Source organism: Paralichthys olivaceus, chromosome 4 (genome assembly GCF_024713975.1).
Source record: "Paralichthys olivaceus isolate ysfri-2021 chromosome 4, ASM2471397v2, whole genome shotgun sequence".
In the NCBI taxonomy this organism is placed as follows: Eukaryota; Metazoa; Chordata; class Actinopteri; order Pleuronectiformes; family Paralichthyidae; genus Paralichthys; species Paralichthys olivaceus.
The window spans coordinates 19,651,231-19,672,942 of NC_091096.1; the positions used below are offsets into that span (position 1 = coordinate 19,651,231).

The 21,712-nt window shown below is 40.6% G+C and overlaps 1 protein-coding gene and 1 long non-coding RNA gene across 5 annotated transcripts in view; one reads left to right on the plus strand and one right to left on the minus strand.

Moving 5' to 3' along the window:
- Window positions 1-3,664: 3,664 nt before the first annotated feature.
- The window catches only part of si:dkeyp-14d3.1 (transmembrane protein 132C), a 135,720-nt gene continuing 117,672 nt past the window's right edge, over window positions 3,665-21,712 (plus strand). For 2 of the 4 annotated variants that reach the window (XM_020094099.2, XM_069524111.1), the window contains exon 1: window positions 8,317-9,476. In XM_020094099.2, the coding sequence (XP_019949658.2) occupies window positions 9,431-9,476 (46 nt within the window). In that variant the 5' untranslated portion in view covers window positions 8,317-9,430. Of the gene's footprint in view, window positions 4,053-8,315; window positions 9,477-21,712 lie in introns of those variants that run through there. The other 2 variants (XM_020094097.2, XM_069524112.1) reach the window with 2 other exon arrangements.
- On the minus strand, window positions 5,237-7,344 carry LOC138407406 (uncharacterized). Its single transcript, XR_011240814.1, has 2 exons — window positions 6,888-7,344; window positions 5,237-6,784 (listed from the first exon to the last, which is right to left on the minus strand). It is a non-coding gene; the product is annotated as an uncharacterized lncRNA (long non-coding RNA).

Below are 21,712 nucleotides of genomic sequence, written 5' to 3' on the forward strand. Positions count from 1 at the left end.
TCCTATAAGGTGGTTATTATTTTTATCAGCATTTGTTTGTTTGTTTGTTTGTTGGTAAGTTTACACAAAAACTACTCAACCGATATCCATTCAATTTTGTGGAGGGGTTGGGCATGAGCCAAGACAGAATACATTGTATTTTGATGCAGATCTGTATCAGGGACCAGATGCAGGATTTATTTTTTAACTTCCTTTAACATTGTGAAATAGGATGTTTGTCAACATCTTCCTTCATTTCTCAGAGAATGATTCATGGATCTTGATGAAAAAAAATCTGAAATGTTTAGGGGACTTTGTGGAATTTGGTGCAGCTCCAAATAAAAATCTGGATCAAGTGAATTCAAATGTGGTTCAATAAGGGGATTGCCTTTATGGTGGTTGCAGTCTACTTAGTGCCAAATATGAGTTTGAGTGCAAAGAAAAAAGGTGATAAACGAAAGGTGATAAAAGACCATGCTGTACCTACAATAATCTAATAAGGTTTAAAACTAGATATTCTGTGGAGTAAAATGGAATAAAATGAATAAGTAAATACATTACATAGCATGACTTCATCATTTGATGCTATGACTGCAGTTGTTTGTGTGTTATGTTGATAAAGTGCACTCTGCTGTGTAATAGCTGACAAAATAAAGGCTGATTCAAACTCTGTCTATAGGTGGCAGTAGAGCAGCACAAGCAAATAGACCACACAGCCTGTAATCAATATCAGTACACATTTGTTATAACACAGCACATGCACGAGCGCACAGTTTTACACATGCATGGAAACGAGTGTAGGCCATAATGTAAATGTGAAAAAACAAACAAATAACCTTGAGTGTATTTGGCACACTGAGATCTGAGCTTCTCCTCTGGAGTGGAAAACAAGGTTTGATTAATTTTAATTTTGCCACTTTCAAGACAAACATTATTTACACATCCAATCAATAAAGCATTGTTCCTTGAAAGGACGGCAGCTTGCACAGAATCCCACTAATGTTGCTTAAGTCTCTCTTGCTATTATCCACCCACACTCAGTTCAAAGTGTGTTTTCCAACCGTGTACTCATGAATAATCTACTCTCTTGTTTAAAAATCCACCGGTGATGAGTTTTTAAATCTCTGTGCACACACCTGGCGGGGCTTCCCCAGTGAAGCAGACAATCTCTCCTCTCACTCTGGGGTTAATTTGTACCTTTAGCACCATGTGGTGACAGGAGCAGGCTTTTCCTTGTCAGACAACAGTAACAGCAGGTGGCACGATACATCCAGTGTTTGGCTGTGAAAAAAAAAAGAGGGTGTTTCAGCTGCAGCCCCCCCACACACACACCTCCAAGGACCCAGACTCAGCATTAATGCAGGTTTCAGAGGAAGTTTGCAGACCTCACAATGGCACCGTGAGCCTCAGTGTCATCCACAAAGCAATGCATTGTTAGCAAAGTGCCTGCGGTCATCAAAATGTGAGGTTTGAAAGTGATTTTGAAAAATCCTCTCGGCTCCTATTCTTTGTAATATCCCTGAGGAAAAGCACAATTTAATATGACTTAAACCACTGAGCTTGTTAAAGGTTTTTTTTGCTTCAGTCCTCTGTTGAGCTTAAAATTCAACCCCATTAACAAAGAACGACCTCACAAAGTCAGAAATATTTCACACTGATCTATCATCATTTATCCTCTCTCTATACTGTACACCATGCAGCACCTCACTAGGATTACAGGTTATTGAAGAGCAATGGTCAGAGTTTAGAACAAAGCTTGATCAAAAACATCACTCTTTGTGCTGTTTGTCTTTTTCCCTGCCGTTTATTTTTGACTTGGATTGGAGGATGGTGGTGAAAAAGGAAAACAGCGGGGAGATAACAGCAGTTCCATTCCTGTGGCCCGTACGAGTAAATTGGCTCTTTATTAAATTTAGGCCTCATCTATCAATACAAAGAATGGTATCGGAATTACTTTGTTGGCCACAAATCGTTGGCAATAGATTGAGGCTCCCTGGAAACAAGGCCATCATTTATCTGCTTCACATTTCCTCCTGAGGTGAAAGGAAGCAAGACACAATAAGACTTTTATTGGCTCTGCGGGTGATAGATGTGACCCCCTCTGATCCTCTGATCCTCTGATTACCACAAGTAAAGTAAGAATCTATTAAACATTTAGACCTGTTGGTCCCCTTTGGATTTCCTCTTTTTTTATCAAATGGTGCTGCCAAGGGAGCTCAAGCTCTGGAGTCCCGCTACACTGAGGAGATTTACTTTGCTACAAAGTATTCTGGGGTACACAAAGCTGTGTAATTTGTCTCAGGAGGGTGATGCATAAAGGAGAAGTTAATTACCATGGCCACATCTTAAAGTACTTTTAAGATGTAATAAAACAGAGCACACGCGTGGCTCGTGAAGAACCTGCATGCTGTGGTGAAAGGTGATAGAATACTGAAGGTGAAGGTGGAGGCAATGAAATGATAATAGGGTGACGGGGCATTGTGGTTTGGTTTCCCTTCAGTTCCAAACTGAGAGCTAGAATTATCAGATCGGCAAGTCTGGGCCTAATATTCTTTTGTGCTGGCAGCATATTGCCGAGTGAAGATTGTGGATGGAAATAATCAGGCCTTTTAAAGGTCAGGGGAAGTTAAGCACACCCAAAGTAGACCATGACACATTTGAGCTGATAAGAAATAACTGTCTGAGTAAGGAAGACTGAGAAGAGTTCACCTTGTCCCATGTATGCTATCATGATTGCTCTGCTGTCACTCAAATAAAGTGACACACATGCATTCAACCAAATCACAACTATATATGAAACTTGCACTGAGGTGCAAAGAATAATGCACTGAAGTACTAATATTGTTGACTCATTAATTATTAATAGCATTGGAATATTTGTCTTTTAGGTACTTCGGTGAGAAAATATGTCGTCTTTTGGGCGGCACAAACAACCGACAACACTGATTTATCATCAGGATTGAAGTTGATGAGAAATTGTCAACATTAAAGTTAATATGTTTCTGTTTACAACTGTGGTGAGAAGAAAAGCATGTCTGAATGCACAACACATCAAACCTAGAGGTGGATGCATGGGCCACATCAGTAAAAGACTGTGTCCTCTCAGGCAAGAACTAGTCTGAGGCTGCAGGAGACACAGACTCACCAAAACGACTGGAAGAACGTATCCGTGTGATGGATCTGAATTTCTACTCAGGCTGTACATGATAGTCTCTAAATGTGGAATCTACAGCATGAATCCATGGAGCCTGCCTGCTTTGTGTCAACAGCCCAGGCTGGGGGGTGATGGTGGAATGGTGTGTGGAATACTTTCTTACCACACTTTGGGTTGTTTAATATGAATCAATCACTTTTTGAATGCAACGGTATATCTGAGCATTGTTGTCCTTTATTGCAAATAGTTCTTTGTCCTTTCATGAGAACCTCCAACATGATAATGCACAAGGTCACAAATGAAAAGAAATTATGTGTTGAAATCACATTTAAATTTTTTTTTCTACATGCATGATTACATATACATACATATACTATATATTTCTATATACTGTTGCAGTCTGAGTAGAGTTAACAAGTTCTGGGCCTCCAAGTGTCAGGTCCGTTAGTATATCAGGTCATAAATGCAAAAATGCACAAAAACGTTTTGTTCTGCAGCCAGCCACCAGGGGGAGATCTGTACGTTTTGGCTTCACATAGGAGGAGCAGGTGGTGAACGCCTTATGCCTGTCAGGCCGCGACCAGGGTGAAGAAAACCCACAGGTAAATCTACCTGGCACTTGTCGCCGCTGCCGTGTGTCATGGCGGCTGGAAACATGCCGCTGAAATGGACGAGTTGTCAGGACTCGTGCTCCTCGATGAAGTTATGAATAACGACGAGCAAAGATCTGACAGACACTGATGTTCAGACAGGATCTGAAGCTGGAACCTAAATGAGAAGGAGAATCTGAGGAGCTGGAACCAGACAGAGTGGAAGACACTGGCACATAGAGTTTGATGAGGGAGGAAATCCTGACTTTGCAAATCTTGCATGGCCCTTCCACTTTATCATCATCATCATCATCATCATCATCATCATGGTGAGTGTGACGTATGAGGTCAATCCTTTATCATGGCACATGAAGGCTGTTATGAACATGTAAATGGCTGAATGTCATGTAATTGATTGTAAAGCAGCAGCTGGACTCTTTGGGCGCATAGTCACCTAGTGTAGTGTGTGTGGCACATAAAGTCCTGCTAAATTAACTGCAATTTTGTTTTTGCTCAGGTTGAACAAAGAAGAAAACATTTAATGAGTTATTCCTGTCCAATTCTGCCCACCAAGTTTTCTGAGATTCCATTCAATTGTTTTTTAAACCTTGCTTACAGAAGTAAAAACAACTAGAATGGCACTCAGAGCCCATACGTCCACCAAGGCCCCTTAAATTCAATCAAGCTGCAGCAAATTTCACACACCAATAGAAATAAGTCTCTCAAACATGCCATATTTTGTTCATAAACATCCATAGGTTATTCTCTGGGAAATCAGTGGGATTTACAAAAAAAGGCCTATTTGCAAAGAAAGTGATTTTGTATTCAAGCTGCACCAAATTGCAACACTCATAGGTATCAGTCTGCTAAATTCCTGATTAATTTGGTTAAGAATTATGAATTGTTCCCTGAGAAAACTGAATGGTTTAAAATGTCTCATAATGTTAAAGGAGGTGAAAAGAATTCCTGGATCTGCTCCAAAATGTAATGGGTTCTTACCTGAGCCATTCCAAAGTTTCATGAAAATCCGGTCTGTAGTTTTTGTGTTATCTTGTTTTCAAACAAACTAACCAACCAACAAATGGACTGGGGGGGAAAACATATCCTCTTTGGCAGGAGTAATAATGTCTGTGTACCGAATCACCCACTCATTCACAAACCCCTACTTCACTATAGAAGGACTTTAATGTAGAGCACTATATAGTGAGCTGTATAAAATGTAAAATAATCTTTGTGTTTTTTTCACTAGTGTATTTCGTCTAAACTGTACAAATTGTTGTTTTCATTACCCTAGAATGGGCCCTTTATATTTAAATGTTTAATGTTTACTTATGGGAGTGTCCTCTCTACGGAGGCCACCATATTTTTTACAGTAATCCAAACTTAAAAAACTAAAAACCTTTTGACTTTTGATGACAACTGAAGGCTGCCACAGGTTCTCTTTTCATGTTTAGAATAGAAGGTTGAGGTGAGGGGTGTTCAGCTCCAATATGCAACTTCACCACACACACACTGAAACTTTAATGTTTATTTCTCACAATATCTAATTATTCCTCTTGTACAAAACTATCAGTTATAACCACAGGAAAGAATCAACCTTTATTTCTCAGTCAATTTACAAAGTTATGGAAGTGTTGACATCAGGCACTGACGCGGCTGTCAGTCGAGTTTCAGCAGCAAAATAAAGTACAAATCATCTGGGACTGTAGTGACTTGCAGCACTGAAGGCCACAGGAAGGTCACTCTCTGCCTTCCCTCTGGGCATCAGTCTTGAAAACAGAGTGACGGCCCCAGTGAGGCTGATAAGTAAATACAGTTTTAATGGGGCTGTGAATGGCTGGTGGTAATCTGTGCAGGCCGTGAGTGGGCAAGGCACAGAGGGCGACGGGGCACTCTGCAGCGGTTATTATTAATGCTATCATAGATCAGATAGGCCAGGGGAGGAGAATGAATGGTGGTGATGAATTTGGGGCCTCCTGTCTACCACTGGACTGGAGGACAAGCTACTGAGGCTGGTTAAGGTCATGGATGAAGGATACCACCCGAAAGAAGACACAGGGGACGATTCATTATGAATAATATAAAGGACAGGATGGAATGTGTCCCAGGGGAGTGACTGAAGGTTACGGGGTGACAATGGGCAACTTCAGAAACACAGCCTCTGGTGTGTTTCCACTTACAAGTCCTATTCATAATATCTGAATGTCCCACAAAAGCTCTTGTATACCCACAGTTGGTTTCAGTGTCGGTATTCTCTACAGAAACTCTGCGTCCTTACAGGAAAATACATTCCAGATGTAAAACGTGGCCATAGGTGTGTGAGTGTGGAAATGCAGAGTGCTGTATGTGTGTGTGCCTGGCATTTGAGTCTTTGCTCTTATTTTCAAGTCATGAAAGCTTCCAGATCTTTTTCGGGACTTCAAAGACTCGAGACCTTTCTGCAGACATCAAAGTTCTAACGTCTGTCCTCGGAGAGGTCTGCACATCCATAAACCTCACGTCTGTCAAGACACAATCGCTTGTTTGGTTTTTTTTTTGGCCTCCTCTTCAAATGGTGCCTATAGGATTGCTTGCTCTACCTGTTTTTAAAATGATTCCAATTCTAACGTGTCTCATCAGAAGATGGATGGTGTTTGAGTGTTTTACAGCAGCTGACGTCTTCACCTGGGAAATGGACTTTCCATATGTATATGTCATATTAATGACTCACAGCCACAGACGGTGAAACCTAAGCCACTCTGGCTCTGTCTGGTGCTCGCTCTGATTTCCAGCAGCTGAATGGACCTCAGTGTAGCGTGAGCTTCAGGGGATTTGACTGAGTGTCGGACTCTAGAATGAGCGACTTTTGGACAGCAACCAGCTTTTTCCTTCGTGTGAGTGATGTTCCAGCCTTCCATTAAACCCCACGGAAGTGACTGCTCTACACTTTTGTCCCCCAGGCCCCCCCCCTTCAAATCTAATGCTTTTTGCAGCTGAACAAGAGTGAATTTGTTTCCAGGATCAAATTGCGCTCGTTGAGGGGGTGGTGGTGGTTGGGGTGGGGGTGGTAAAAGCCTGGCTCCTTAAGGAGAAAATGGAATCAGAGAAAATGCCTTGAAATTAAGGCAGAGGCAGTTGATGGAGCTATGATTTAGTGGTCAAAGAGATTTCAGACTCACACTTACTTTCTCTAACTGAAGTGAAATGACATCCATACACTATCTGTGTGAAGGAAAGATGTCTCAGGGTGATTTTCTTTTACTTTTCCTGAGCTTTTTATGCCTCTGCTCCGTCAACATCCATGGAAAGAGGAATCTCTCGTTTTCAGGTTGTCCGTCAGTCCGTCACGATATCTTAGGAACACCTTTAAAAAAACAGGAACTTCTGACTCTAACACTCATTTGGACTAAAAGATGAACTTGGAGATCAGACATCAAATGTACTTCTTTTGTACAACTTCTTTTGTTTAAACAGTGTAAACAGCTCTTGTCAATCAGATTTATTTTTGTCTTAAAATTAGTTAAATGTATTAACTCCCTTCCAAGTCTTCGTTACATTTATTACGTGTGTCTGGACATGGATGTAAAATTCAACTTGACTGGTTGGCTGAGGCACCTAATATGTATCTTCAATTTGTATGAACCAAAGAGTATCTAGGTTGTGATACTACTCCTATAAATAAAACTAAATTATAGAACATTGTGGCTTTTGATGTAAGAATGAGATGTTCCCATGCATTAATTTCTCCACATAGTGCTTTATTATGCTGTAAACATATACTATTTGTCTTCTAAACTATTAAAGCAGTCACAACGGTATTTCGTGCCTTACTGTGACTCATTGTCGATTAATTGTCATGGCTTTCTTTTATACATTTTTACTTAAATCTCTCTGTATCAGAAAGCAAAGCCAACTAACATGAGGTCCACAGACAAATCCTTAGGAAGAAAATGGTTAGACGTCGACAGACTCATCCTTGTGTATTTGTATCTTATGAAAAAAAAGTAAATCTGTTTGGCTCATGGTTTAATCGATTCCCAGATTACTGTAATAGAGAATATAACATTTTAACTTTCTTTATTCTATCTCTGAACACATTAATTCAACATTGTAAGCTATAGACCCATTGGGTAGGTTACCTTTCATACCTTTTTATATAGTCGGTAGAGTTGCATTATATGAGAAGGCTCCTGTATACATATATGAGAAAGAATGTATTCATGCATGGATAGACCTCATGTCCAGATGACCTTGAATGTAAAGATATGTGGAAAATGCAGACTGACTGACTATAGAAATAGTCTGAAGATGCAACAAGGACACTGTTTCCACAACACTGATCTGCCTCAACGCACCATAGTGTTGATGACATGACAGTAGTCCAGAAATGCTGTATTCTTTTTTTGTGTTATTTACTTGAATTACAGATTTCTAATTGTATCTCTTTAGTGTCAGATGTGTGTTGCCTCGGGAACTCCTCCACACCTGATCTGCACAAAGCTTCTCTTTTTTAGTTCCGCTCTCATGCCACACGGGGTCGCCAGTGCCCACCAAGTGGTGCGTTCAGGCACATCAACTGATGTCCGGTAACAAGTTTTGCTGTCATTCTTTTCCTGCACAGGAGGGTGACGGTGTCGAGGGAGAAACATATTCAGAAAAGATGTTAAGATTAGACTTTGGCTAAAAAACGCGATCTGCCTCTTCTGTTTGAGCACTTGGAGCACGTTTAGGTTTAATGTGAATTTATTTGGATAAAAGTGATGTGAAATGTTTATGTTCATCCTCAGCTCCCTCCGCGGTGTATGGTGCGCTCCCGGTGCGCCACACTCCCCCCCAGCTGTGTGACAGAGCTATAGTTACAGCCTCGCTCCTTCTCTGTCTCTCGACGCGCATTGGACGGGCTCACTATGCGCAAGCTCCACTGAACCTGTAGCCTGCAGCTTGTCTACATAGCCACAAGGCAGATGAAGGTTTGATATCGGACCTTTTAGCAGAATATTTAATGCTGGTGCCAAAGTCATAATCGGAGGTGGTAGAGGAACCTTTGGCTCCGGGAGCAGAGCTCTGTGCGCTCTGCTGCTGCTGCTGCAGGAGTTGCGCTCTGTCGGAACTTCACCAAACCTTAAGGTCGCCTGGGTGTGGATATATGCCGAAGTTGTCTACTTTTATTTATTTTTTACCTTTTTCACCGCAGTGGGAGCCGCGTCCCTTTGTGCCATATTCTTGGACCGTAGGCGCGCTGCAGCATCCAACTTGGGGAGCCGGCTGAGGTGGAGGATACACACGAGACAAACAGCAACTGCGGGGAAGAGATTGGAAGCATTTTCGAAGCGGCTGTTTTTGGATAAAACTTTGAGAAAATGTATCGTAGCAGACGTGCCATTGTGTTTGCAGCAGTCGTCTGAGCGCTTTTTCCTCCAATAATGCTCCAAAGAGTGATGCAAAGCTGCGCGCAAGTTCCTTCTCTCCATATCTTCAATGTTCCTGTAAAAACCCAGCTGACGAGACACTTCTGAAAAGACTCTTGTTCACACGCGTTATGATTTTTTAGCATCGGCATCAAATGACTGGACGATACATGAGATCTTTACCAGTAAAAAAAAGCGTTTTCATTTTTTCCCCACGATGCAGCAACTAGGATTTTTGTCTTCGAATTAAGCCATTTTGGCTTCAATACATTTTTCTTTAGTTTTGGGGGATTCTTGTTTTCCCACCGGCTCCAAGAAACATGTTGCATATCCTCGCGCTTCAGGCTGCGCTGTTGCTTTTGGGAGGTAAGCAGAATGTCAGCCTTTTTACCTATGCGTCTTCTAGTCCACTCTTTAATCCAGTAATTATTTTTATTTCCTCTCTGTCTTTATGCAAACAAACACCATGCAGGCAGAGATGGTGGAGGCATATAGAAACTAGTTTACCTGGGAGACAGGAGAGGCCAGGCAATACTCGAGTGCTGTCACTCTATGTGCTGGTCTGCTGTGATTTGAACGACTGGATTGAATAAAGTGCAGTAGTGTTATACTGCATGCATCTAATTTACTTGGGCTTCATGAGAATACTTTTATATTATGTGTTCCTTTATATTTTAGTCTTTAATCCATTGTGGCCACCAGTGCTCAGAGACTTTGTTCAACAGCTCTGACCTAAAATAACATTAATCTCAGGAACATGTCAATGTGACAAGGATTCACATGTGCAACAGAAGCACTGAGACTTCATCACTGCGTGACTTCTTAGATTAATACTTTAAAATTCATTCTAAAGCTCATAATTACTGTTTGGGAAAGATCACTCAGACCTGCAGTGGTGAGAAATCCTCACATCTCACTCACAACATGACATGTTACAAAACAAAACCTTCCCCCTGTCTATCTTGAGAATGAAACAATGTAATTTTCAGTTTCAGTGCACATGATGTAGCATCAGTCATCAAGTGTCACATGGAGGAGAGCAGCAGTAACTTTGGCTGCCCTGCAGCCACAATTCACAGATCTGAGGGCAGCTGGGGGTCCGGCTAATGAATCCCTTCTGTCTGGTGGGAAAAGGGTTTTAATCCAGAATGGTGTTTGGAAAATGTTTCCTGCCCACAATTGTTAATATTTCTCCAGCTTAAACCTGACTTTAGCAGTCTTTGTTATCAGAGGGATTTAATTCACCATTAATGTTAAAATCTATCTATTGAGCTTTGAGGCTGCATGTATAGTTGACTTAATATCAGTCGCAAATCAGTCTTATCCAGTGATCATACTGGATAATCATTTGATTGTTTTCACATAAACGCCAACAGTCAATAATTGATCACTTATGGTCCAATGAAAAGAAAAACCTGTAAAATGAAGGAAATGTTATTTCAGAAAGTTGCCACTAAACCGTCTCAGGCTGCATCTCAATAATGCACGCACACCTTGATGAGGCTTCTTTGTCAGGGCTCGGAAGATGACTCGTGTTTGACAGCTTCTCTGTTACAAGTGCTGACTCATTGCCTGGAAGTGTGCAGTAATGATGTTTGCCATATGCCAGGGCCTTCTCAGTAACCATACACAGTCTGATCCTAATTGAGCGTTGTGTGTCATCAAGCTACAGGACACAGCCTCTCACTGTGAACAGTGATGGAAATTGATATCACACTCCAGGAAATGAGAGGATCAGATCCACGTTCAGAAAAATGCCTGCACAGCATATTGAAGCCATAATTAAGGAGGGAAATCTCGTGGTGCTAGTGTGACTACGACTGCATCCCTTGTTTTTAGAAAAGCAGAGATATTATCAGGGCAGAGAGTTAGAATATGGCCAAAAAAATCTGCTGAATAAAATGTCATTGTGATTAAGTGAAGATAAATCCTAAAGACCTGGAACTTAACAAAAGAACTGGCCTTTTTTCCTTATATTTTAAAAAGCATGTCCTCTCTATTAAGCGTAGCCACAAGGTGTGTTCTGATGAGGTAGGATTCCTGAGAGGAATATCCAATCTTCCCTCGCTTCATATTATCCTCGAGCTTAGCAAGATCCAAAAGGGGATCAAGCAAGGATAGCCTTCAGTCTACATCTTTAAGTACTAAGCACACAGCCCATGCTGTCTCTCGTCTCTGCCACGCGTCTGTCCTCATGCCTCTATATCCCCGTCTAGTGATGCGGCTTGTCCTGTAGGCGATTTTCTTATTCTTTTTTTAATGCTAACATTTTATTAAGCATGCAGAAATTCTTAGGCTCTTCCTCAGTGGAGAGTTTTGATTTGTAATCATCTTCAGATTGACCTACCGCTGTGGTCCTTCGCCCACAGTGCTGTGGCACGCATCCAGTTTCTCTTACCTCTCCCCTGGCATTTCTTTAAGCCTGGCAACCTGTGTCCTTGAGCGAGCCAGGTCCAGGAAACAAGAGAGAGGGGTGACATACTTGCATCTTTTTAGACAAATTACACAAAAAAGAAAATATGACTTGAATCAGTGGAGCAAAACACAGTTATATGACAAAACAAAATATTACCTTGCGGCTGAGAGCAGACTGATCATGTTTGTCTTCATGCTCGGCTTCATAAATTGGTTGCAGAACGTGTTTGTTTGCATCCATAGAGAAATGTCTATTTGTCTTTGGTTCAGGTTGCACAGTGTTTACACCCTGACAGAAAATGTTGCATGGGTATTCAATGCTTAGTTAAAATAAAACCATCAGCTGGACTGACTTCGTCAACACTCAAGTGGATATTTTAATTTCGACTTTCCTCTTCGCTCATATTTCTACACTGCAAGATTTTAAATGAATTCTGGTCTAATTGAAAAGTACAAATTCTGAATTCTGCTTCAAGCTTTTCATGTTTCTCAGTTGTCATTGTGTCAGGAGCATATGATCGTTAAAATTTAAACGAGCCTCCGTCCTGAGTGAGTTTGCTCTGGATAAAGACCTGTGATGTCATTTTGGTGGTGATAACTCATTGTGGTGTTGAATTGTGGGTTGGAGAGCATGAAAAAGAACAAACAAAATCCGTGGCTTGGTGCTTTGAGCGCTGTGATGCACTTCTGAGATTTGTGACGGAGTACACTGATAAAAAAAGGCAGATTTTTTTCTCCCCTCTCTCAGATCCAATTTGGTCGCTCGGGTGTTTTCCATATATTTTTTCTTCATGGAAGGAGAAAGGAAAAGAGCTCGGCACACGCTGGGCTTTAACTCCTCCAATGTGTAATTACCAACCATCACAAATATTTCACGCTACGTGTTTGTGTCACACTGTGCACTTTTGTTTGTTTGATGACCATTATATGAAGCACACTGAGTGGGTGGACCCTCATCTAAATCCCTTGTACTGCTCTTTCAATCTCTTTACACTTAAAAGTGTGTGTGTGTGGGAGGCGTACATTGTCGCTTTCCAATCACTGAGTCAAAAGAGGGTTTTTTCCCCCATAAATTCATATATCATCAGCATAATACCCCATAATATTTCCACAAAGCCCATCTGCCCTGTGTTAATTGGCTCTTTATAACTGCCATGATCTCACATTCAATTTAATCAATTTTCATGATTAGGGGAAGGTGAATAGAGGAAATCTGTGTAAAAGCTTTGCAGGGAGGGGCTGTGGAGATGTGTGTGTGTGTGTGTGGGGTGGGTGCTTTGGGGTGCTGTATGGTGTGGAGAGGTTGTGGTGTCATTGTAATAATTGACAAACGTGCTGATGCGGTGTTTTTGGTATTCTCTCATCAGTGGATACTTGTGTGTGAACAGAGGGCCTCCTCCTCCTCATAAATCTGTCGGGGAGTTCACAGCCAGACTGTCTGATGCTCTGCAGCAGGAGGAGGATAGCCAAAACCACCAGTTCACTGCACGCTGTTTGAAACTCATACTTTGATTCTAGGAAAAGAAGTCGTGCTGATCATAAACTCACTTATCAGATGTAGAGCTCAGAATTCATTTCAAGGTTGTGTTGATGTTGGGAAATGGAAATGGTACAACAATAGCCTTAAAACCTATAATAACATCTTATGTAACATGGCTTAATATAATTATAATATAACATAATATAATATAATAATCTTGCAATAAAAAGGAAAATTCACCACGTTCCTAACTTTTGCATGGGTTTTAACTCATAGCACAAACTGAAATGAAAGAAAACTATTTAAACTTTGATTGAAAGTTGATCAGTGTGACACTGGATTGGTGGAATTAGCTATTAGTCCAATGGATGGCCAATGTTTGATGTAGCACAGACGATAATGGTCAGATGATGTCTGATGATGAAAGTAAAATTTGTTATTCACTCGTGTCACACCTGCCTGTCCAGGTTGTTGAGATAATAAAGAACCACTGAATTTCAGTGGTTGCCATAGTCCCAGAACATCTAATTACCAGGCCTTCACACAACAAATCTTCAAGGTTCCCAGAGAATGCGAACAAACAGCTTAGAGCAAGAGAGCAATAGTTGTGTGTATAAAGCTTTTGCAGTAATGACAAGATCATTCTCTCCATCAACAAAAGCAATGACTCTGGTGATCCGATGAGAAAGTTGGCCATCTCTGCATTGTACAATATCTTTGCAGCACCAAAAAAGATTTTTTTAGGCAAATTATTTCATTACTTCTAATCGTAGTAAGACCTCGGGAAAAAAATGCCAAGGCCCAGGAGCCGTACGGCAAACCACAGTCAACATGTTGTCCACGTAAAAGAAATGCCTCTTGTGAGTCTACAGCTATGCAAGCAGCTCTGTGAGGATATACAAGGCTCCGCACCAAAACAGTTATCCATCAGTAAAGTCAGTAAACCTTTAGGGACTATGATTTTTTGCCCATCTTTCAATTGGAAGTTGAGCTGTTTTACTTTATAAGTGAAAACTTTGATCCACTGGTGTGACATGATGGAGAGGTTTTATAAAAGTCATTAGGAATCCTCCTCCAGGAGTATGAACATCTCTACATAATGTTATTCTAACACATCCAGTAGCTGTCAAGACATTTCACTCAAAATCATAAATATCATCCTCATGGTGGCACTAGAGGTAAAGTCAGGGAAAAGCCTAATTCACAGGGTTCACCCTCTGGACACTATGAGTGTGTGCACAGTGTTCCCTTGGACCTAATCACTGCTGCCAGCTCCCTACCATCAGTGTGGCTGAAAATCTGAACCAAAGCCATTTTCCGACATGTCCTGTGGAGGATCTCAGGAAGATTGGGTCCGCACTTTCTCCAGAGGTTTCTTTCCACACATGCACAACACAGTGGGGGGTTCTGTTCTCAGACCCGTTCACAACAGCGAAAAAATCTTTGCAGGTGAGGGATGGTGCAGCAGGGAGAGGCACAAAGTATTTATTCTGCTGCAGAGATCACGTGATTTCATTTACAGCACATTGGCTCTTTTCATGACAAACTCTCTTGACATCTTTGTCAGTGTCTTTTACATGTGTGACACCGCTTTTTCACCGGGAGATATTTGTTTCCTTTTTTTTTTTTGCATCTGTAATGTGTGAGAAGTGTCATCACCCCCCAACTCGCCTGTGGTGAATCCTGCGTGGGATCCCCTTCTGTGCACTCCCATCGGATTCTGCAGACTTTATACTCGGGGGCTAGGCTGACAGAGTTCACTGCAGGCCTGAAAGCAGCTTAAGAGGTCACTTAATAGGTTATACTTAAGTTTCTTGAGAAAAATGTCTGGTAGAATGAAAAAACCTTTTCACTTTGACTTTCATACCTGACACTCGACAGCTTTTTGAAACTTAAGTGAGCCACAGCAGCAGCTCTTTGGTTGACATGTGTTCCTCTTCCAGTAAACACCTCCTGTATTCTCATCACATAGAATCAACTGTGTACTTTGAACCAAATGATGTGTCCACTTAGTTTTCTCTGGGAGCTTTTGACACAAACACAGGTAAGAGACTGACATCTGAATAGTGCTGAGATATGATGCTCGATATGTTCTGCAGATAATTAAACCCTTATGCATTTACAGCTTTACACTGTGGTGTGTGACCTGTTTACTGCAAATTTTTGTGTTGCTTTTTATAACAGCTTGACAGAGTTGCAGAAACGGGCATGTTCACAGTTTACTGTAATATGAAAACTATTGAGTCACATGATTTTTGAAAAAAAAAAAAATCCCACCAGATTAAGAAGTGGATTATGTTTTTATTACTTCAGCGCATTAATAAAACATCATTAGTCTGTCTGGGAGCTTTCTCTGGAAACTAAGTGAGCATCCCACACATTAGATTTTTATTCTGGCTCAAACAACATTAATACACTAAAGAACTTTGTTTCGTTTTCACTGCAGGCACAAATATGAAAAGTAAATGTATACTTTTACAAGAACGTATCTTTTTGCATTGCAGTTACTGTGTATTTTCTGTTTCTCCTACCATATACACTATGGCCTCTGAAAAGCTGCTCCTCAGCCGGGACTTGCTGTCTTCCTGTCAGCGGAGATAAATCTATAACTCCACTTGGTTATGCATTTTTGATTTGAGTAATCACAGGCAGGTGGCCGGACAAAAGGCTGTCACTGCATCTGCAAGAGCAGAGCACTTGGTTAGGTGCAGAGCTGTAGCCGTCCATCAGAGGCCTCAGAGCTTAATGTGTTAGAGGCAATGATCTGACAGGAACATATTGTCAAAGCCCATTGACTTCTTTGTGGCTTGGCTGATTGATTGGCGAGATTACGTGAAAATCTGACAATCATTATGTTAAAACCAGAGCCGTGTCCCTTTTTTAGATTCACAGTGGTGTGCTAATGCAGTAGAATGCTGACCAGCCCCAACAAACTACCATTGAATTTTAATTTTGAAATATAATAGTTTTATCACTCAAGCTGTTTCCGAATAATCACTGTTGTCTGCTGTGGCTGGGACAAAGCCGAAGAGTCGGTCGTGCCCTCTCATCTGTGACAGCAAACTAATGTACAGCTGCGTGAAGAATGAATAATGGTCGACGGACAAGTGCTTCTGACACAGCACATTTTATAATGTGAAACAAAGAGCATTAACCTAATGCAAAACTCTTTTAGATTTCTAAAAACAGCAAATCACTGTCTGGAATTTACATATTTATTGTCAGTGAAGTAGCTCTGGGCTTTACTGCAGCTTGACATCACAGGTTAACATTTCACATCTGTGGACTATGGTTTGTTGGTGTTTGAAACAGTTTTACTCTGAATGGTCAGACAAATGCAGATTTTTTCTTCTTTTTCCAATCAACAGCAGTGACCTACAGTTACTATATATCTGTGAAGAAGTTATGATCAGTTATTTAAATAAAGATCCAGCTGCCTGCAGTATATACAGTATACATTACAACTCCTGGAATTACAGTTGCTATACTTGATATACTTATTTTTTTTCAAATAAATGTAAATATAAAGTATCAGGAAATAAACATACGTCCTCTGAAAACACTAAAGCACCATCACAGTGGTTTCTACATCAGCCACCATTCGGCCAATAACTTCAAATCAATTGATGTAAAGATTTAATTATGAAAAGTAAAAAGACATTAAATTAATGGAAAAAATTACTTAAAGTGTGTTCACATCAGATGTAATTCCATTCATAAACACCATACATTGTCCTTATCACATGTTGTATTTTCTAACATTTTACATAGCCATAGAACTGTAGAGTTTAATATGATTTAGTTTTCATGGGCTGCTGCAATGCAGTGATCTTGTCTGCATATTGGCCAATATTGGCTTGTTGCTGATTTATTGGTGCATAAAGTATGTTGGCCCATAAATAATAAGTTGCAGTGGAGAAATGCCAAAGATGTGATTGAGTTATATAGACACAGTAGTTTAAAGAGCACTTTTGAAGCTTGTAAAATATCTTGCTCAGTTCATAGCATCGTCATTTTTCTTTAAATCTACATTCATTGATTTATTTTTGTATTTGTCAGGGAGAGAGCAGATTGTTAAATACAGAGTTTTCATCCAAATTGGACCAACTGATGAGAGTGTGAGTTAAAATCACTTTCAGATGTTGTGGTACTGATATAATGTTTCTTTGCTGATTTGGTTTTTAAGCTGAATCTCGACAAAAATGCCTCCAGAGAAAAATCATTTGTTTATTTACTACAACTCAGTTAAATGTAAAAAGCCTGAAGTACACTCTGACCATTGGCCAGATGGTACTTGGTATAATTGGAAAGCCAGTGTAGGAGCGCGTCCCTAATCAGTCCTGACACAATCACGGATTCCTAATCAGTGTAACTAAGTAATGGCCACCTCTGAGTATAATCAGTGTACAAGTAAGTTTGGCAGGAGTACCTCTAACCTAATGAACTCCTTGGAGTAGACTCCCTGAGCACAACAGTCCTCTTGTGAGCATTGACTTCTAGGATCTAAAGAGCTTTGTCCTTATATTTATTTGTCTTGTTTTTCCAACAACATTTGGAGTAAAGACATGTTTTCATGCTGTCATCTCACCCTCGCCGTCCACAAGCCTCCACCCTTCAGTTTTTGGCAGCCTGTAGCGCTGCAGGCTGCTTTGTTTCTATCATTGCTCAGGGACAGTAAGCTGATGACGGGCAAGGATTTGGTTCGTCCCATGTCCGGTCACAACGTAGACAGTGTGGCAGTAGTGAGGCTCTGGCCCTGTGGTGCTCAGTGCTCTCACCCAGGCCAGGAGGGGCAGCGCTGGCAGTCGTAGCGCATCCTGCCGCAGCTCGCACTGAACCACTATCTGCGCCTGCAGATTTTCCCCTTAACCCAGAGGCCTTTCATTTCACTCAAATTGGAAAGAGTCGCACCAAGCTGAGACAGAATGACCCCAATGATAACGAAGGATTAGCCTAAAATAATATTACAGTCTAATTCAAATTGGGAATGTATGTTATTGAAAATGTGAATGCTGGATTTCCCACCTGCTCACAATTAGAATGTGGGTTAGTTATGATTTTTTATTTATTTATTCGCCATGCTGGAGGAATGGGTCTGTGGATGGTTTCTAGGTCAGTCCACAACTTTAGCCCAGAATATCTCATTAAAGGTTTGAGATGTGCAATGAGGGGATGGATTGTGATGAAATTTGGTATAGAAATCCTTGGGCCCCTCAGAATGAATATTGCTATAACTGTGTTGATACATTCACTTTCCCATCATTCATTCATCAGGTCCAAATTTTAATTTGTCCATTACTTAGACGTTTCACATCTCATTTCTATCTCAGCTGTACTTATTATATATAAATTTATAAATATCAGCCTGATTGTCAGAATATTGGCATATGGCCTGTAGCTCAAAACATGAATGTGAAAGTAGTCATGAAGCATTGTGACTTAGTGTTTCTCTAAATGAGGTTACAAGAGTTCATAAAAATATACCACAACACAAGACAAAATTAGTGTCTAATCAAAGAGAACTCATAAAACAGCACTGATTTAAAGTTTGGGTACTGACTCCTGTCTGTCAGAATGTATGCTGGGTTGAAAGTTCAGAAATGCAAGCTAAAGGCAGGCTGTGTCGACAGCAATGAGCAAAACCTTTGGACCTGTTCTGAACCTCACTGGCAGGCAGTGGAGGGAGGTTAATGTGCTGGTTTCATTAGGAGCCTAGCAGCACTGTTTCTGCACCGTTACATTAGAGACAGTTTTATAGATTTAAATAATGATACATGCACAGGAGTCATGTAAAGTACAAGACAAAACGTGAAAAGTCAACAAAAACTATTTTCAGCTCTGAATTGGATTTGCCAGAGTGATACACAACTACTTTCCACTTATGTGACACGACTATCTCTCCTCCATCATGTTTTTCGATTTACGGAAATTATTATTTATGTTAAGACAGAGGAAAGCAGCTGTCCTCTAACATTTCACTCCATCCTCCTCCACTCCTGGCTCGGATCCAGTGCGAATGATGGAGGCCTTGATATGATTTGCTCAGAGGGCATTCCCCCATATAAGCTGGAGATAAGTGTCAAACAAGCAGCTGCCAAGTGTTTCTTTGCCCTGTGGGGCTGCATTCGATAACTATTGCTCTCTTGCTCTATGCTGTTTGTTCACGTTCTGTGAGAACCTTGAAGATTTGTTGTGTGAAGGCCTGGTAATTAGATGTTCTGGGACTGTGGCAACCACTGAAATTCAGAGTGATGTAATCCGTGCTACCATCCTTAATTGCATATGTCATGGGTAGGATGTCTAATTTAGCCTGTGAGAGTGAATAAACTACAAGCTGTTTGCATTTTCTTTCTTCAAAATCAGCCCATATATAGAATTTCTGGTTGTATTTTTAAAAACAAGCACATATTGTTTTGGCAGAAGATGTGAATTATATCACACAAACAGTGCAACCTTGTGTTCTGGAGGAACACATGACTGCCTCAACAATATTCATGCCAAAGCTCAGGAAAAGCACCGAGAAAAAGTACAGCAATGATATAGATGCAAGATCTAACCAACAACTAACTCTGGTGGCCAGGGTGGTTCATCCAAAGAATCTTTTACCATCTGACCTGTATGTCGACAATGAAACCTCTGTCCAAATCTGTTTGGTAATATATTGTTACCTGATCAGAGAAGAAAGGTGTTGATCTCTATACCCCCATGTTTCCCATAATTATCTAGACAATGGCGGCCCACCATATAATTTGTGCTTCCATTGTTTCAAATAACCCAACCTAACACTTCTCATAATAACATAAGAGATCTCTAACTTGGTGTTTTGCTCCATGGCTGCATTGTATAGCTATTATAAACTCATTTTGCAGCGCTGCATGCTCACTTGCATTATTGAGTTGCCACACACTCGTGCTGTCGTCCATAATGGTTCAGTTTCAGCTGTAGTTGTGCACATACACAAGTTCTCTCATGCAAGAACTAATCTTTCACTCTTTTGTGTACCTGTCATTGGGCATCTGTTGCACATGAGTGACCTTCATCCGCATGCAACTGTTACCACCATAGTTTGTTCTAATTCTGTAGAAAATGCTCGCCGCTGTCAGTCATGGAGCTCGGACATTAATATAAAATTTTCAGGAGCAGCTGTTTGTGGGAAAGCAAATGTCCGAGTCAGTTGTTCCGCCCAATTTATGGAACTTTTCTTGCCAGCACCCTTGTAAATTTTCATGAGTGATCCCATTAGAGAATATAGCAGGAACATTTTTTGAAAATTCACAGTGAACGAGTGAATTTCTAACATGTGATGGACACGAAACTGCAAGAATGTGAATGGAAAGACAACTGTAAATGAAATCATGGGATTTCTGCAGCAGAGGACCTGCCTCCTGCATGCTCTTCTCTACGCCACTCCTCGCCTGAATATCCGCATCCTTTTCCTGTTGTTGTGAACAGCTCTGAAAATCTCCTGCTGCGTTCTTCATAAGTGAAAAGCAAAGTTTCATGTGTGAAAACAGCTTATAACATAACAGCCCCCAGTGATTGAAAGCAGAAGAGAAGTGAGGAAGGACGTCTCTGATACGGCACAGTAAACATGAACCTGTCACTGAGGCAAATGCTACGAAAGCTAAAAACACAAGTTCAGATCCTCTCCCACACACAAAAGCATACAAAGTGCATAAAACCTGAAAGCGTGAGATCTAGAAGAGTTCTGTCCATTATTTGATAAGGGATCTGGAGTTGCATGCAATTTCACAGAGGAAACTGGGAAGTGAACTTGTGATTTATTTCTGCTATATCTCTTCATGTTGTAAGAAATAGAGCTGTTCTGTAAGAAGTGGGCAGCAGTGATACACAGAGAACCAGGAACCAGGTTTAATCATATTAATGGCTATGGTTTGACTCAACCAATGTAGCCGCAATTTTACACACTATGGTTGAAAATACTTTTTCATGTCTCATTGTATCCGCCTGGACAAAAATTCAAATTATGCTCTTAACTGAATAAAATCACACAAATTATAAAACGACTATCCTCAAACTATTCTTAAGATTAATTTACTCTCTGTACTGCTGATTTGAATAAAAGACCCATAATGAAACCACAGAGCTTGATTTTTAGTCAAACTGTGATGTGAGTATTAGTTTATTGGGCACAACATGGAGCAGTGACATACCGTGTATTTTTTATCCACCCATCGACTTTTTAGCTCATTGTGGTTCATACCTTCAGATAGAATAAACAAAGCCCATCAACACAGTGAAGTGTGGAATGACTGGATACCATTTGTCTGTTTGTTGTGGTTTTTTTCACAGGTTTGAGAATAAGTCACCAGAATTATTTAGGAAATGTGAAGCTGTGAGGCCTAAATTACTGAAAGTAAATGCTGCGATTATTTGGCCTTGAGAATAGAAAATATTCTAACATCCCATTTCGCCAAGTTAAAGAAAAAAATTCCTGGATCTGCCCCTTGATCTGGATCCATTCCAAAATTCCATGTGTTTTTCTGCCATCGCTGCACCTTTCAACATTTTCTCAAAAGGGATAAGAAAATGATCTTTCAAAACATTCATGCAAAAGCTGCAAACATTCTCACAATGTTAATGGAATAAAAAAAGAATTCCTGGATCCATCTTTTGACCTGGATGTGCTCCAAAATTCTTTAATTTAATTCCTCCCCTCCACCAAAGTACATGGAATTGGCTGTTC